This window comes from Apteryx rowi, unplaced genomic scaffold, assembly GCF_003343035.1.
Source record: "Apteryx rowi isolate R43461 unplaced genomic scaffold, aptRow1 scaffold_34, whole genome shotgun sequence".
Classification (NCBI taxonomy): Eukaryota; Metazoa; Chordata; class Aves; order Apterygiformes; family Apterygidae; genus Apteryx; species Apteryx rowi.
The window spans coordinates 4,291,770-4,310,986 of record NW_020449863.1 but is presented as its reverse complement, the minus strand read 5'-3'; the positions used below and the strand labels follow the sequence as shown (position 1 = coordinate 4,310,986).

General features: G+C 37.1%; 1 protein-coding gene across 5 annotated transcripts in view; it reads right to left on the bottom strand.

Annotated features, from left to right (window-relative positions):
- The window catches only part of PPM1B (protein phosphatase, Mg2+/Mn2+ dependent 1B), an 84,641-nt gene that overhangs the window by 53,366 nt on the left and 12,058 nt on the right, over window positions 1–19,217 (bottom strand). For all 5 annotated transcript variants that reach the window (XM_026072261.1, XM_026072264.1, XM_026072265.1 and 2 more), the window contains exons 2-5: window positions 16,600–17,463; window positions 14,389–14,506; window positions 5,840–5,951; window positions 81–138 (exon numbers count right to left, since the gene is read on the bottom strand). In XM_026072261.1, coding sequence (XP_025928046.1) covers window positions 81–138; window positions 5,840–5,951; window positions 14,389–14,506; window positions 16,600–17,445 — 1,134 coding nt within the window. In that variant the 5' untranslated portion in view covers window positions 17,446–17,463. The remainder of the gene's footprint in view (window positions 1–80; window positions 139–5,839; window positions 5,952–14,388; window positions 14,507–16,599; window positions 17,464–19,217) is intronic.

Sequence of the window (19,217 nt, the reverse complement as noted above, 5' to 3'; positions counted from 1 at the left end):
CAGTGAGGTACTATTTAAAATATAAACTATTTTGATGTTCTCATTAACAAGTAAGCATAGCAATCAAAATTGGAACTTACCCCCTCATTGTCTCTGTGTGGATTCAGCCTACTGTACACAGCTTCAATAATATTACGCCTAAAAAGAGAAGTTTCAAGAAGTTTGAGCACAATGATAAAGGATTTCAAAACAACTAAATGCTTTGCTTTTAACCTGCCTATTAAAAAGATGAACTCCACTATCATGGCCTCTACTCACTTTTAGTATGTTTGGGGATTTAATATGTAAAACAGGACTTGTGAAGACTGAACAAGACAAAACATTCTCTTACCTTCTACCTTCCCCTTCCCACTGTTTATCCCTTTGCACTTTTAAAAATTCCAGCTGCGTAGTCAGATTTTTGCCAAGATTAATATTAAAAACTATTTTGCTTATTGCAACAAACCTACTGCAGTTAGCTGTTCTTCTTGTCATATTTCTGGATGTGAAATTTGAAGAAACTTTTTATTTTATTACATACAGACAGTCTACTACTTGCCTCTAAACTTTTCAGGTGTATTTTCCAGTACCTATAACTTTTGAGGTATATAGTCCAGCATCTATTCACACTGTAGATACTAAAACCCAAACACCACTAGCTATATTTCTTTTGGCAGCATCATATAAGGCTACCATCATAAATGGCAGGAGAGATGAACATAAAAAGAGCCTCTCAAAAAAATCAAAATGGAAACAGACCTTGGGCGGGGGGGGAGGGGTGCAAGCATATAGACACTCACAACCCAAAGAACAGCATTTACAAGAAGGTAAACCTTCTTTCTTCAAGATGGTTGTCAATATAAGTAGATCCCTGATCCTTCCCCCATTAAAAGAATATATATATATGAGAAGGGTTTTAGAACTTCAAGTTTTCTGGGATAGTGCTGCCTCCAAGAAAATAATTATTCAGCCAGAGTCAAAGTGAAATCCCATTTGGCTGTCCTGCAGATAACAACTGTAAGACATGGACCAACTCTGATGAAGTGTAGAAGAACCTTACAAGACTGAGTAACAGGACAATAAATTAAATTTAATGGAATTTAATTCTATGTAAGAGAGACATGAGGAGGTGCAGTGCTTAATTCACATACTAAGTGATGGGCTCTGAGACAACCATTAGGCTCAGAAGCAAGATTTTAGAGTTATCGTGCATTTTCCAATGAAGACTTGAGTACAACAACAACTAAAAAGGTAAATCAAAAGCTGGTAATTAGGCAATAACAGAACAAATGCCCTGGCACACCCATATCTTTAATACAGCATACAGTTATGTCACTGCCTCGTCAAATCAAAATGAACTGGAGAAAGTTCTGAGAAGGATGGCAAACATGATCAAAAAAGTTATTGACAGCTTCCATAAAAAGGAACAGCTACATGAACTAGGACTCTTGAGTACAGAAGAGGCCAAGAGTATAAAAAACTGAACAGTGTGTGGATAAGTACTTACTATTGCCTCTTCCAGACAAAGAGCACAAGGGCATCAGATTGAACRCAGTAGGAGACATTTAAAAACAAGCAGTGATGGCTCTTGATATAACAGAAATTTTGCCAGAGGATACTGAGGATGCTAGAAGTTTGACTAGACTTCTCCTGAATGTATTTAACTTCGTGGAAGAGAAATTTTCAGAGTTTACTAAACGCATATATCTACCTTAGGCTCAGGAAGCATCTGAGCCACTAAAAGCTGGGAGCTGAAACAGCAATAGGGGAAGTATATTATGTATTTTTCTGTTCTTATACTCCTCCCTAGGCATCTACTTTCAGCTATTCAGTAGACAGCACATAGAGCTAGAACGATCCTTGGTCTGATCCGGTATGACAAATTCTTGTGTTCATACCACAGAAGCAAAAGCACATTCAAAACAGAAAGAGTTCAGTTTTTGAATGGAATGCTGCAAGTACGTGGACTTCTGAGCCAAAGCAGTAAGTCAGGTAATCTCAGTATCTAGTGTCCAGTATCGGAATACATTTTTCCGGTCATGAGCCAGCATTTAAAAGAGTATCTACTAAAATACTCAGTTCTGGGAGATGATCTGTGGACCAATGAATGCAAGGGACAGTGCATCAAACCCCAAGGTGACCAGTAACCTACAACACTGAAAAGACATCGTGCTACCATGCTTTTAGATGCAAAATATGTTGATGATGACGATGTCTGCAGTTATCTAGACATACCATGCCAAGACTAGCAGAAGGCAGGCACAACAGACATGCCTGATAACTGAGAGACTCAAGACATTGGTGTATATACAATTTGTGCTTGTTCACATTTTGGGCCATGTTTGAGCTCCAGCAAAGAAGTCTCATTAGAAGAATCAAGGGTCTTCCTTGACTTAGGTGAACTAAGGTGATGCCACTTCTCCAGAAGACAGCACCTAAAACTTACCACCAGCAAGGGAATTTCCAAACTTAATTTAGCATTACTACCAGCACAGCCTCAAATGAGAAGACAGAATATAAATTGAGTGAAGTCAAGTATACCTACTCAGAGGCCAGCAGGATTTGACATGCTCTCAACGGTATCTCAGCCTACAGCTGGTTACAGTACGAGTTAGAATATTTCTCAAAGAACAGAATTACTCCTGAGGAAGGGAAACCTTGACTTCTGAGGAATCTAGTATTGCTACTGTAAATTCCTGGAGCCAAGTGGAAATTGGATGCAGTTTTTGAATACTGATCCTGAGAGTTACTGAGTTTACAGCTTCTGAAGTGATCATGTTTGTCATAATATAAAGAGTCTTGTCTTTTCTATAAAACAGTTGTCCCAGTAAGGAATCTCTATATCCTGTCATCTTTGATATGAAACAACTGAAACCCTTGTTGCACTAGACTCAAATTAGTGATGGTCATGACTTACGAGGAATCATATATTTATAGCGCAGGCTCATTTTATGCAACACTTCCATTACTCAGTCCCACTTCTCCCCATTTCAAATTTGAGTTATTGAAAACCACTATTAGTTTTCTTGCACATACTATAGAATTAATAAGAAATTCCTTTCTTCTCAAGGTCACTAGAATCAGGTAAAAAGTATCTGCATTCAGCAAGGTCTTCTCTTACAGTTTAAAAGCTTCTGATACTTCTAGTACCACAGTCAATTCTATAATTATTATGACTATCCTAAAACATCACTCCTTGCTGCAACCCTCTGACTTCCCAAGTGGATGCATCTAGTTATAGTCCTTCCACAATATAGAAACTCTAGCCTCCTTTCTTTGTGGTAGCAGGTGTCACTGAGGAAGAAGAGTTGGGCTGAAGAAATCTCAGCATCTATTCCAGAATAGGATACATCTAAAAAAGTAGATGAAAGCATCTCCATATGACACTGAGTTCCATCAGACTGAATAGACATTCATCACAATTAACCCAGTAGTGACACTTCCAAAAGTAAAGCCTGATGTAAGAAGTCCATTAAAGAATACAGCTTCTCCAAAGGGTATATCAACCAAAGACAATGTTTAAAGGGGGCGGGGGGGGGAAGGTAGTCTAGAATCATTATGGGGCTGAGCTGGCATGGGATCCATCCACACTGAAGGAAGATTTTCTTAGAAAAAAGAAACTGAATCTTTATACAGAAGATATGGGAGAGGGCTCTCTCTAGACAATTCCACATTTAATGATGGTGGACTGACACAATATTGACTAATTGTCTGCACAATGGAGAGCAAGGGTACCTCATACCAATGTAATACAAATCAGCTGGACAGTCCAACAAGGTTGCCATGGAAGATAGCCATTGCAGAGGGTTTAAATAATACTTAATGCTCAGGCCTCTTGAAAATTTTCCCCATCTTTGCAATTCATTGTACTTTCCTTTCTTTGCACAGCAAATTTCTTTGCATTTTCCTTTAAAGGAGAATTCAGCAGCAAGACTTTAAGTGCAAGTATTAACAATCAAAGACAAGGAGGCTCAGAAGTTTTGTCATCTTCTGCAACAAGCAACCCTTCTTCTGGTAGTATTTGAAGTTACAGTGGAATATGAGTTAGGCCAGAAGTCAGTCTGTGAAGAGTCAGCTTTTAAAAGGATAGCATATCACAATCCAGTGACCAAAGCAGAGCTGACACCTTTAGATCTCCTGTCTCAAAAAATGAGCCACTACTGGCTTCTACAAGTGAGACACTCAAGGGAAGTATATAATGCCAAAAGGAATGCAGGCATTTCAGAGGCAGCTGGTCCCTGAGGCTTGCAAACATACTCTGGTCAAGGCGACATCACAGAGTGTTTCTCTAGCTCACATGAGAGTCAGGAGCAACTATAACTGGTACTAAAAACTGGGATATCAACCACAGACATGCTCTTTCTGCTATCTGTTTGAGCCAGATCTTGGGAGTTCAGATGCAAGTACAAAGAGTGTAAGTATTCCTATCCTGATAACATTACAGAACAAAGGTCTCAAGACTAAGAAAACTCTTAATTGTATTTCTCTTACTAAGACAAAAGTTTTAAGTTATAGTAGATGGTTTGGGGTTGTGTAGTCATGCTTCTTCAGAACTTCCATTCAGCAGCTCAATTTGCAAGTAAGGTTAACTAAATATATAACTGTCTGTCTCTGTTCTAAGTTTGAAGGCCAAGACAAAGTTCACCAAAATGAAGTGATACTCAACAGAAGCTGTAGGTATACCTCCCAATGTCAGTCTTCTGCCACACAAAAGACTAAGCCAACAGGTAATCTGGAYGCGGGAATAAGACATCAAAAGGCATATCCTGAGCCAAAGTCCACTAAAAAGAAGTAATCTGGGCCACCACAAATGAATTAAAATAGAATTTATATGCAAAGGTTCAAAAAAATTAAGTAGAACATGATGCAGTCAGTGAGCAAGAAGAGGAGATGCTCTAATTCATTCAGCAGTTGGGAGGGACTAAGAAGAACAGGCACACCACACCTTCTCTGAATGCCTGGAATGCACACAAATGGAGAAGAAAGCCTAGACTGTACAGGTTCTTTTGAGGCTAGAAAATATATTACAGAAAGCAGTGCTTAAGATATGCATACACACAAGTACTCAAAAGGCAGGACTTAAATTTGGGGGGAAAAAAAGCAAAGCAAAACAAAAAACAACAACAACAAACCCCCAAAGGATTCTAGAAGCAGCATGGCCTGTGTCAGAGAGCAACGATGGATCTCCGTTTGGGGAATCTTAGGTTAAAACCTGCTTACACAATCCTAAATCCTGTTCACTGAAATTATTAAATTTTAGGTTGTTAGAACAATACCATTAGGCTCCCCAGAAGAGTGTCATTTCTGACCTCGAGTGAGCACTCAATTTGAGTTCTCAAATACATATCCCAGTTTTTAATATTTCTTCTTCTCTAGCATTCAGTTTAGGAGTAAACAAGAAAAAAGCAATTTTCTATGACAATGCAAACTAGGCAAACAGGCATTGATCCAAAAATATAATGGACACTGGAGGGGGTTGGGGAAGAGGAGAAGCATGATATCAAGAGCATTGTCTAAACCGATACTTTGATATGACCCCTATTACATTATTGATAGTCCTTAACAAATGTAAAGCAATAAAAAAGCCAAAAGATACAAAAATGTTTTTTTTAAATGGCCATATGGAAAGAGTAAACTAGTACTTTATGTACCAGAACATGATCAGTCTGTTTCCTCTTACCATTGGGGAATAAATGACAGAAGAGTAGTAGAAAAGGTAAACTAGCTTAAAATACAGAAAAGCAGCAGCTTTTGTTAACTCGAGTTCACCTATTACACTGAGACAGCTTTAGAACATTTAAATAAAAGTATTTATTTCAGTGAACAAAACAGTTGTAAGTAATTTCAGTACTGTACTCACTTGCCAGCTAAACCACCTCCTGGCGGTAAATTAGGGATATTCTCCGCAGATAAAATGCGAATGACATGAGCAAGATCAGGCATTCCTTCTTCACCCGATTTTTCCATAATTTCTGATTTAAAAAACAGAAGAGGTCCTCAGATTACTTAATGAAAAACACCTTTTCCTTTAGACACTAAAATACTATCTAAGATACTATCACTTTTTACACAGAGACATCAGGCATAGAAAAAAAAAGTTATATGTGAACAGGAGAAAATTCATTACATTATAGATAAACATCATTTGCATGGTGGAACAGAGTTATTCAAATCCATAGCCTGCCTTTCCAGCCTTGCTTTTAGCCACTCTCTCCAAGAAACTCAGAAGCAGATTGTCAGCAGGATAAAACATTCTGGAGACTGTAGCATCTTCTCTTCCAGAAAGGTGACAGCTGGGAGTCTGTTTCAAGTACCTTCCCATTGCATTGCAGCACATACTCACAAAGCCAATGACTCCCAGAAATTCACTGGCATATTGCATTATGAGTAACACCTCATATACTCAAAGTCCTGAATCTCTAGTGAATAAACACTAGGACTATCATGCAATAAAGAAAGGCATGTTTAGCAGCCTACTGTCACTCCAGTGGCCAAAACAGAATATAGCACCGTCACAACCAATAATTGATAATATGGTTGTCTATTTTCAAAGCAGAAGTTCACTTCTTCACAGCCCAAATTTCTTTATTACCACACAAGACCAGTGGTAGTAAGTTTTTCTGTCTTGGAAAGAACTGCTTCAACTATGAAGTCAATCTTCACGTGTTCTTATTCATCAAAGCTGCTGTAAGGCAAATAAGTTCTATATACATTCACATAGGCATAACGTCACTAGCTTCCAGTCACCAGCCTCAGGTCATTCAGCTTCTCCTGTGGCAGAAAAAACTTCTAAGCTATCTACAAATTGTAGTTTACAAATGTTTCATGCTTTTAAGTCACAAAGAATACATGATTTTAATTTTTTTTTCCTGAAAATCTAGCTAAATTAATGGATGAAGTAATATTTCCTGTAGAGATTATGCTAGATGAGGTTGGTTTTTTTTTTTTTTTTTTTGGTTCACAAAACAAAGGAATTAAAGAAAGAATCCTCTCAAATATTATCCTAACAAACTGGAATGGCAAATCTGCCACTTCTGGGTGCCCAATTCAAAATCTGTAATTACAAGCTCCAACCTGAGGTTCTGAAGTTAGGAGAAAAGCATGTCACCTATGTAAATCACTTAAAACACCTCAAGTTTCCTGTTATTTCATCTCCCTTGATCTCCATTACCTATCTATGAAGCAAGTGATACCCAGGCCTCTCTTGGGACTATTGAGCACAGAGTACTTGGTAGGCACTGGCTTACAGAGCAGATCTGTAGGAAAGCCCACCAAAAGCCCACCACCTGGCTCTAGAATAGCTTGACTAAACTGCATCAAATACAGCACCAGGCTTCCAGGCTGCAATTTTAAGTCAGCCCTATACAATCTCCGCAATGAATGAGCTAGGAATTCTACTAAAAACAATTACATGGTCTTCCATGACAGTTTTTGTGTATATTAATGTACATACACCCACTGAGAATAAATTATGGCTAATGCAGAAATTGACAGCTAAGTTTTGTGTTCGATTCTTAAGCTGTTAAGACTTTGATCACTATTTTTCCATATACATTCACACATCTAATTTTTCAAGCATAAATCAGCCACAAGTCTTCTTACAAATTTCCTCCTTTTGTGCAGTTCTACCTAGTAAAGAGTAGACTGCTTATYGGTATTGCTTCATTTTGCTGAGTCATATCTGATAGGAAATGTCTTCTGCTTATACTGCTTTTCATACCCAGAGCACATCTAGTTCTGTACGTACTAAGAGCAGACAAATAGCACTGAATTAATAAGAAAAGAGGATGCAGAAATAACCAATTGCTGAATATTAATGCAAGCACAAGATTTTTACATTTTCTTAAAGAGAAATTAAGAACAGTCACAACTGGATTAATGTACATTTCTTTGTACTGGAATCTTTTACTTTATAATGTATAACCACTTCCTAGAGAGTTCTGAACTGCACCAAGAGCAACTTTGCTCAGTTTTCCAAGGGCACTGAATCTTTATTAGTAATTCTGGTGAACCTGACCATCTGCTGTTTCCTTCCCTGTTGCTAGCATGAATAATTTCATACATAAAATTTAGTATGAAAAACATTTCCCCTCTGCCAAAAAAAGCTTAATAGAAAATCCAAGTATAAAGCAAATGACCAAATTTGACCTTTTTTCATTACACATTAGTTAACACGTACATACTGTGGACTTGCTTGACAAAGGTCACTACAGAAAGAAACCACATGGTTTCAGAAGTCAAAAAAAGCCCCACACATCCTCAGATGTGTTTGAACCACAGATGTTATGAATTTACAAGATTTTCACTTCTCTCTGCTATACTAAGAAAAATCTTTTTTCCCTGAATGTGCAAAAAACATGATTGCAGAAGCTTTACTCCTGTATTAACAGAATTGAGTTAGACACATGAAGAATTATTTCCTGATATTACCATACATGAAATCCATGAAAGTCCCCTACAAAGTAAAATCTGCTACTTTACTTCCGAAATACTTTTAGTTAAAAGCCTAACACTTAACTCTGAGATAGACAAGCATTCTGAAAATTCAGACAAAATTTTACTCAAATTTTATATCAAAGCAGGTATTTCCCCAAATATAGACCCCTGACCAGACAGTATTGCAACAGCTTTCTGCTTTCAAACATCTCTGCTGATCTCTAGCTGTCAGATTATGACATGGGAAAGACACCACTTTTCTCTGCCAGGTCTGACTCCAAAGCCCCCAAAACAGTTTGATATACTGTATATATTCCACATATGAAAAATGCACTATCCAACTCACTGTGTTGAGTAGTCAGCTACTACTGTATGGACTTAGTTGCAACTATTTCAGTCTATACAGAGCAATTGTTCCTATTTAGAGGATTTGGGGTTTGTTTGAAACCTCCCTCTCTGATGTAGCCTTTCAAATTAACTGAAACTTACCAGGAAAATTGTTTTGTGCCTAATTTTCTCTTACTTTGACCTATTAGTGGGTCTCTGAAAAACAGGCAAGTACACAGAACACAAAGTAGCATTTGAAAGTGGCAGTAAAAAACAGCCCATCTCCTGACCTACTAAGGCTAAATATTATTCAACGCACCTGCAATCTTTCAGAAATTAGCCAATTAAGCAACTCAAAAAAAATCGAAGTATCACTACAGTCACTGTCATAAATGACTTGATCACAAGCCATCAACTACAACCTTGTAAGTAGTTCAGAACACTCTTGTAATTCCCAGCTTTGGAAGGCAGTTATACACACGCTGTCCATGTCAAGATCCAACTAGCTTCAGAGTTTTAGTATACTACTCTATTACAAATCTGCATAGACTATCACTTGGTGAGTTTTGGAGTTTGTTTTAAATAACTTTCAAAATCCATTATGAAACTACTAAGTCAAATCATCCTAACAACACACAGGATCTACTCTTAAGCCTTAAACAATTCTGTAAGACTCTAAAATATACCCCAAAAAATTAAATGTTTTTATTTATTGTGTATTAAAGTGCTTTTGAACACCTCAAGAAATTTTGACAGAAGACAACCACGTGCCTCAGACAACGTCCTTCTAAATCAAAGTTTAAAATGCCCAAGTGTAGCAATGGAAAAAATAAAAATAAAATAAATAAATGTCTTAAAGGTTTGATAGGATAGTCCAAATCAGCTTGAAATTTAAGGTCCACAAAGGAAAAGAAAAAACACACCTTGCTGAACAGCCCATGTTCATTAAGAACAAATACTGTTTATCAGACTAAAATTGCTTCGGGAAGTCCCAAATGATTTTATATTAAATACAAATGTTAGCCTGACCTAAACAAATCATTTATTGAAAAATGAAATATCAAAGAGAACTCATAGCTTGTATTTTTCATTGGGCCTCCATTTTTGCAGTTCAGTAGTTCAAAGAAAGGCTGATTTTTTCAGAATGTTTTTACTACAGATATAAATAAAAATTATTCTTATTGGCTATTATTCAACTTGGCACAACTTGTGAGCTGTTAACTCTTTAATAGAGAAAGAAACATTGTTGCATACAATACTTCAATGGGAACAAAGTCAGTTATTTTCCTTTTGAAAGAAATTGTCATCTAGTCTGACATTTTAAACATAGGTAAATCTACTACGTTCACTATAGAGCCACTTGCTGTAAGTGAACATAGGTACCTGAACATAACCCAGAGTTTCTGCCTAACCTACCAGGTTCAGAGCTTCAAAACAAGTCAGAACTATGAATAAGATGTAATGAATATGCTTATCTGAACAAGACTATCCTAGAGGCATAAAATATATATTTAGAACAAATCCAAGAAATAGAACTTGTCTGTTGAAAAGAACTAGAAGAGATATCAAACCCATATTAGGGTATCACAACTTACCTACCAGTTTAGTTTTTAGAATTAAAAGCAGTTCAACCTTTCAGACATCACCCTTTTATGCACTGCTTTCCAGATTCACTCAGACTACAGATGGATGCAAAACTGATTAAGGCAGTCAGTCCCTTCCTGACCAAACAACATGCCCCATCCTTCTAAAACTTTTCCTTACTACTCCAATACTTGTGATCATGCTTTTCTATGAGAACAGTTCTGCTCACCGCGTAAAACTTCAAATCAGACTAATTTATTTAGAATCCAACAACTTTCTGAACAGTTTTTTCCTATGCTGCTGAGTGGTTTGAAACATTTTCTTCAAGCTTCTGTGTATCATTTTTGACCTCGTAATACTTGAAACACAAACATGATGTTAAAACTCCAGTCCAGCAATTCCTTGGCCAAGAATTTACTATTTCTTTAAATTAAGGAAGCATTGTGTCAAGTTGTCAGTTTCATACAATTTATTAAGAATGCAAAAATCTGTTAGAAAACACAAAGGGTAAGTATTTCAAGTTCCAAATTCTCCATTTCCTTTATTTTCTCCAATTTCTTGGTAGAATTTCCTCAAACATGCTAGCACTCATTCCTTTTGAATATTTGACATTTAAAGGTCATGCACTCTATCCAATTAGCAGAACACAGAATGACACTGGGAACTCATGTAGCAAAAATCAAGAACAGCTGAAGTAACCAAAGTGACAAGCTTTGAAGTAACACACTTCTGTTGAGTACTTAAGCTTAGCAATCATTCTGGGTTACATTCAGAGTGGCTTTGCATCAGTTTGGACTCCAGACTCTCCACCAAGTTTTTGGTGTGTGTAGTAGTTGTTGAATGTTGACAACACCGGTAAAATATGTTTCTGCTAAGAAGCAATTCTGTTGGGTTAAAGTGTAACTCAGGTATACTACAACACTGAATTGTTACTAGTAGATAGGGCTTCCTACATCATTTCCACACTTAATCCAGTCATTCCCACTAGAAGTTATTTGACAGCCCTCCAATAATCTTCCTGTTTACAAAAGCAATAAATACACAACAGTTCTATGTTTTTTTGTTTTGTTTTGTTTTGTTTTTTTTACCTATTGACTCATCAAGAGGAGACACCAAGAACCAGACAATACCAACTCGCCACCATTCTGTGTGCACGTAACTGCTGACAGCGAAGGGAACTGTCCCTGGCTTTCTCCCAGAGTCTATAACAGCTTGTGTACTCACTCAGACATAGGCAGATAACAGGTATTTATCTTAACCAGTGTCATCCAGGAAGCCTGAGACGTAAGCCAAGTTCAGAGAAACATGCCTAGAGTTAGCATTTCAAGTGACCATTAGCTCCCACTAATCTCAACAGAAACAACAAATATGCATGCTATTTCAGGTACCCAGTTTAGATCCTATTTAAACAAGAAAAGGCAAAAACCTAACACCTCCACCACACCCACACCACATTCAGAGATACCTTGCTGGATCATGGCCTGAAGGCCATCTTTTATATATTTAAAAGTTAAGGTTTGTTACATCAGTTTCTTCAATTGTCTAGATTACTGGGACACTAACGTAAATGGGGGGGGGGGAACTATATTAATTTATCTCACTTGGTTAGACAAGAGTTTAAAAACCACATACATCCAGGCCAAGAGTATGAATGATTTTCTCAGTTGTTTCACACAAATGAAACATTAAACAATAAAGTATCTACAGTAAATGTCATTTATGACATTAGATAAGTTTGAGCATTTCTGATACTATGGCAAAACTGACAATTTTTTTTCCCCCATGGCAACCAGATCACATTGTACATTCCAATAGTCATATGTTGTTTTATACTTAGTATTAAGAGCAGTTATGAATGGTTAGCTGTATGCTTTTTTATTTTTCTTTTAAACACATTCTCAGAAAATTCCTGATCCCCTCAGACCTACAGTGCAGAATTACTTCTCATTATACCTAGTCCTATTTGTTTGGATATTAACTACTTTGTAATAAAAGCATGTCCAATCAGTCCTGTAAGCATCCATTCCTGCATGTTAAAAAGCCAGTGGTTCTCAGATATTCAAATAAACCAAAAATAGAAATGGAATCCATCTATTATGCAACAGTGTTGGAGTCCTATGTTAATACTTCTCAAACAGTCCTAAGAAAGGAAAACAAATATTTTACCTCAACAACAGATTATGCACACCATGTTAGGGTGCCTGGAAAGTTTCAGGACCCAAACTGAGAACATTTAGCCAGCCATGCCTTCCTTCATAAAAGAGGCTCCAGCTCAGGCTGCCAGTGGCCCCAGCTGGGGTTTAAGCCATTAAAACCTTGATATAGTCCCAAGACAGAGATGGCTTCTTGCTGGTTCTGACCTGCAAAGTCCCAAAAGTCCTGGGAACCAAATTTAAGATTTAAGATTACTCTCAATTGGCTTATGGTAAAGAACACTGAACAGTCCAACAGTCCGCCAATGCTGCATTTTTCAATATGAACACAGAACAGCACTGTCACGAGAGCAAAATTTAGTCTAACACTGAAACATTGGACTTGGCATGCAGCAAAAAGCTACAAAAGACATGTAGGAAGGCTGCATGATTCACTACCCATCTACGAAGGGACCAGCTCCGCATGCAACAGATAAGTTTGGATATAGTGATCAGAATAATCTATCCCAGACCTGAAACAAAACAAGAAAGGGTTCAAAATATCTYGACTTTCTTTCTCAGTCAACTTGCTCTTCAGTAAGCCCTTCCAATTCCCTCAATACTGTTGCTGTAACTGATAGATCCAGTAAACTTCATCATCATTAAGTAAACAAGACATACTTCTTCATTAGTCCTCTCATGAGATTACAGAAGTTTTAAAGAACCATACCAAGGCTTTCAAAACTCCTGAAGACTGCTTCTCTCTAATGATGCTGTTGTACAATACTACCCTAGCAATATTCATAACAGAAAGACAACCTACTCCAAGAGCAGCCCTTTTCATGCCTGGGTTGCTTTTTTAAAAGCCTCTGCCAACATGTGATCAATCCTATAAAAAAGGCAAACATTCAGTATCAACACTGAACTTCAGTCAACTCTACCAAAACTGTGAGCTGTACCTGGATCACTACGTGAATCAAAGAGATAAGAGGCCACTACATATAGCTGCCTAGTCAGTCCTTAGAACAGCCTTAACGAGTGACAGACATTTTTAAATTAGAAGCAACAGTCTGACCATCTGCTTCAAACATCAGTTTTTCGGACATGAAGAACACTCCAGAACAGGAATAAATATACAAGAGCAAACCTTTCAGCCAAGCTACCTTTTCTTCAACTGTTTCTGCTGAAGGGAAGAAGTTGTATTGAAGCTTTTGGATGCATATAGAGTGTGATAAAGTCAGTGACTAAATGGAACTGTTAGGAATTAAGTTGAGTTGCCCACAAAAATTCTAGATGATTTTTTTCATACACGTAACATTTACATTTGGTATGCATTCAGAATCTGAAAGGATATTTTAAGGCTCTTGCACTCATGTATTTTCATCATTTATATTTACTTTGTTAATTTTTAGCAAAAATATATTTTAAGGAGTCCTCAGTGGCAAAATAGCTCAAAGATGTGCTAAATACAAGATGTTAAAAATGTCTGGATACTTAGATTAATAAATTGCCCCTTCATGCAGAACTGATAAAGCTTTTTTTCTTTTTGTCAAAAACTTTCACAAAAAACAAGGGAATAAGTAGTATCACAAGCATCCCTTCTAACCATATTTTGTAAGTAAGACATTAGCAGTATCACAATTTAATTAGCTGATATCAATCCTCTTCAAGGCCAGTGGTTGCATTTTGTCTTGTAAAGATAGAAATACTAACCCAAAGCTTACATTAAGAAAATGCTTGTGGTATATGAGGATAAACCAACCACATTGCTAAAACATTTTTCCTAATACATAAAATTTCAGAGTTGCAATCAGGCCTGAATTTGATCCAGTATATAAAGTTTTGATGGTTTTCAGGGTTTTTGGGTTTTTTGTTTTTGCAATCAAGAAGGTGACAACAGCATTTCTAATGAACAAAATAAATTTCTTACCTTCAACCCGTGATTCCAAGTGCTTATCCAACTCGGCATCTTTTTTCACTGCCTCATCTGAGACCTTAGGAGCATTTGAAAAACAAACTAGTACAACACTCATGTTATCACGACTTCCCTATATGACAAAGAAAAAAAAAGAAGAATTAGGATCTTTAGCCTTATCTCTCCTTTTCTATCCTTGTTATCAATCACATTTTCATTTGGAACAAGCACAGCACTATCAATTTACCTGGGAAGAAAAAAAAAACAACTTAGCTATAAAACTGTATTTTGATTAATAAGAATCTCTTACTTATAATGCTAGTTTCAACTAAACTCCTGGTTAAAATTAATTTTACTGATTTTACTGTATGTTCTTAATCTTAAAGTTTCAATATATTTAATGAACTTGTTATTATATGTCAACTGTTAAAATAACATTAAAAAAACAAGTCATAAATTAAGGAGTCATTTACTGTTACCTTGAGTCTAATTAAAAACCACTCGATGTTGCAAAATGAAATGCAGAATATTTATTCTAGACTACTAGAACAGCTAGCTCTATCTACTAATCCATTTCAGTTTGAGAACATCACATATCATTACAAGTCTGCTCAGACTACACCTGTGTCATACCTAAAACCTTGATGAAAGTACATTGCAAAATATGAAATCATTCAGTATGGCAAAACTGACCTTACAGACTACCATATGCTCAGCAACATCTGCAAACAGCTTTTTCAGGTATTAATTAAAATGCTAATGCTCCACTAGTAAACTCCRATACTACTTCTCTGCCCAAGTTTAGTTTGCAAAATTATAATCCATATCTGAATTTGAAAAAACATTAGTGCTCTTATCCATACTGTCTGATCCTCCTACAAGGAGATCCAGCAGAACCTTAGCTGAAACTCTTGACTTCACCTTGAAAGGTTATTGAAGAGATTAGTGATAATGCAACATTACTGGTTTGAAATTAAGGCGGGGGGAGGGGGGGAGGAGTTCTGTGAAATTCTCTGTTCTTGCACTAAGTTGGAAATCTTTACAACAATCATTATGTAAATAGAATCTTACCAAACTAACCCAGAAATTTAAGTGTCATTAGTCATTGCATAATTTCTGTGTAAATCTGACCTACTGGAAAATTCTTACCATCCACCACAACAATTCATTCTCCCGAAGAAATGAAGTAGGAGTCTGATGTGAGAAGAATAAATCCCTTCAGAAGTACTTAAAATTTATTCTCAGTATTCTTCCATAGCAAATGTATGGTGATGTCTACCTCACACAGCAGTTAATAAATACTATGTGGTACAATTCACACATGGAGTATAGACGACAACATTCTAATCTTGTCACACACTGCACAAGTCCAGTATCTGATCTTGAGAAACTACACACAAGGTCAGGGCTCAGTTTTACTGAAAGTATACTAGAGTGAAAAACCATCAACAAGGCTGGTCATGTGCTTGGTCAGAAAAGCCACAGCATTTAAACCGATCAAGGTATAGCAGAGGTTGAAATACAACCCTTGTTATTTGGGGGGGGGGGGGGCAATGTTATCCTTCTGTGTTAAAATTCTAAATTTTAATACTTTCTCAAAATGGCATCTTCAGTCTTTAGCATAATGAAGGAACTCGATTAGCACTAGTAGAAGTTGCACTTTTCAGGAAATGCTGGAAATGGTACGCCTATGAAACATTTGCAGATCAACCTGCAATTGCTCCAAATGAACTTAGTTTGAGGAGTGCAAACAAGCTCAGATGTAGTTTTAGTGCTTCTCCACCTGAGCTACAACAATGAGCTGTGGACACCACTTCAGGTGACAGACAAACCATGTCTTGAAGAGGAGATAGTGCAAGCACAGGTTTTACATAAAGAACACAAACACTGCCCAACTTGAAAGAACAAAAAACAAGCAAAAAACCTTGTGTGGAATTTATTAATTTTAAAGAATCTGTATTTGGAAACAAAACCGAGCTGGAATCATTTGCAACTTTGAGAAAATACTAAAACTTTATTTTGGTAATTGCTGTTACCTCTCTAGCCCCAATACGATGTGATGCAGTTTATTCTTCAGCAGGATATACAGTCAAATGGGTACAGAAGCAAGAGGGAAGGAAGAGGGAGAAAGTGTAGAGTAGGCCAGGAACTGCTGTCAACACTGTACCCATCTAAACACTTAGAAGGCAGTTTTAGAACATCTATTTGAGGAAAACAAATACATACCTTATGTAAACAAGTGTCCACTACCCAATTGCACACTTTTTCCAGGTCATCTGATACTTCAAGTCTAGACTTAACAAATTCACAGAGCTCTTCATTGCTCATTACATCCCAGATTCCATCACAAGCCAAGATGATAAATTCATCTTCTTCTGCCCTTAAAATTTCACAAACCTCAGGCTCTGGAGAAACAAGTTGTTCTGTAGGGCCTTTGCCATCAACACATTTGTAGTCATAGTCCCCCAAAGCTCGAGAAACTGCCAATGAACCGTTAACACGCTGAATCATTACACTGCCTCCTGCATTCTGGATTCGCTCTTTCTCCCTTGGGTTGCAAGGTTTGTGATCCTGTGTTGAAAAACAGACTTGTCCATTCCTATAGAGAACAGCACGTGAATCACCACAATTGATAAAGTACATATGCTCAGGAGAAATCATAACTCCCACTGCTGTTGAGCCACTTCTGTCCATCCCATTTCTGAGGTCTGAGAAATTGCGCATATACTCATCAATTTTCAAAAAGCCAGTTCTGATTCCACTCTTGACGTTTTCCACTGAAGGCTCAAGAGCAGATCCAGGTTTTTCTGTTGCCCTAAAGTCTTCATTGTTAGTGATGTGTTCTAGTAAGTGCGTTGAGCAGTAATTTGCAACACGAGATCCCGCATGACCATCATAGACAGCAAAAAAGGACCAGTCCTCTAAGCCATGGGGAATACCTACAACAGCTGTGTGAGCATCTTCCATTTCCACTCTCCATCCCTGCATACTGCTGAGGCCATAACGCAAACCGTTCCCTGCACCATGAGCATTATGTTTTTCAGTTTTTGGTTTATCCAAAAATGCACCCATGTTTATGCAATATTGAATCTGGAAAACAGAAGAAAAAGCTTATTTATAAGCCTACCATTCCATAAGCTTGCTTAGCAATGTTTCAGTTCCATTCTCCTTTCCTTGTGTTGTTTCTTTATAATACATGTTGTAAAGCATGAGGATAATACATTTGTACACATGTCAACAATTACAAGCAGGAAAAGTAATTAATAAATCACATTAATAAAATGTGAACTTAAAGACACTTGTTTACCTGGTGGGTTTTGTTTTGTTTTTAAAAACTACTTCGAGACTACAGCATGCAAAAAGGCTCTCCCTATGAAGGCACAGTAGTTGTCTTCAGTTCTCTGCAGCCCTGCCAATTTTGTCATTCTCTGCAGAAACTTATCCATGCTGGAAAAAGAACATCCATATTAATCCTATTCTTTTTCCAGTTTCATTGTGGTATGAAGAAAAGCTAGTACTCCATAAATAAGTACTGACTGGTCTCATCAGCTTTGTATGTACTGTGTCACTTCTGTAATCCTGTAAAGCATGGCAAATTTGACAATAGAGGAAGGTAGACCATCTGCCAAAGGAAAATTTGAGTAGAGCCTTTCCAAGGAAATGCAAGGCAAATCTCACTTTGACCCAAGAAACTTTTCACAAAATTCTATCACAAAGGGACAAGAGTGTAATTTAAAGTTTCTATTTTTACCTTCCTTAAAAGACATTTATATGCTTACATGTGATTTTAGGTTCAAGTTTAAATTACAAGCGATATTAGCTGTCCAAGTAAAAGGAAAGAAAATAATCCACAGAAAATTAATAGTTCTTTAACTCTCAGAGAAGACCTCTTTCAAAATAAAGGAGCTTGCAAGAATAATCCATGTTCAAGCTTTAAAGGACCTTTGACTTCCTCTCCTATATTATAGACTAGATTATCCTGTCTAGGCCTGAAAAATTATCTTTCACCCCACAAAATTGGCAGGGAATGTATTCTTTAATCCATGGATCCCAGGGCACTTGACTCTGATGAATTCAGAAACTCAGACACCACAACCTCTGATTATGCTGATAAAGACTGTCCCATAAAATCCAGAGAGCCTGGTTGTGAAAGTGATAGTAACCTTTACCCAACACGAATTTGAGAAGAACTCCGTCATGACTGATCCTGAGTAGCCCCTAGGCCTCCCATGCATGAGCATCCAAGCCTGTAAAGTCAGGATGACCCAAATCTGGTGTAAGAGTTTGTTAGCAGGTCCGCAAAAAAGGTTAAGCACTTTGCTTGCCCCATTCATCACCTCTAAACTCATTTTCAGTATCCATAGCTTGCTTTGTGCTATTTCTTTTCATCTCTCTTGTCAAGGTGATGAGGAAAAGACAAAGGTTTTTTGTTGTTGTTTTGGTTTGGTTCTTTGCACCTCATTGCTGTGGTAACATAAAGACTTTCTTGCAGATAATCCAAACTTCTCATTACCTAATCCAGTGAACTCCATGAAGTGCTGAGGATCCCCACCATTTGACAGAGACTAAGATTTTGCTCACTGGTAATATTTCTTTTGAACCATGTGTACCACTTTTACTTTAATACAGACTTAGACAAAATTTCCCCAAATACTGCAGCAATTCCTTATCCGGTTTACTTTTTAGTCTAGTTTTACTGTACCTCTAATCATAAGTCAGAATACTTTTATTTTCTAGATTTCAAGCAAAATATTCTATATATTCCTAAAAAAAGTCAAAGAAAGGATTTAGTCTTGTTACATTTAAATTGATTTAAATAAGCCACAATCAGGGGAGAAACAGTT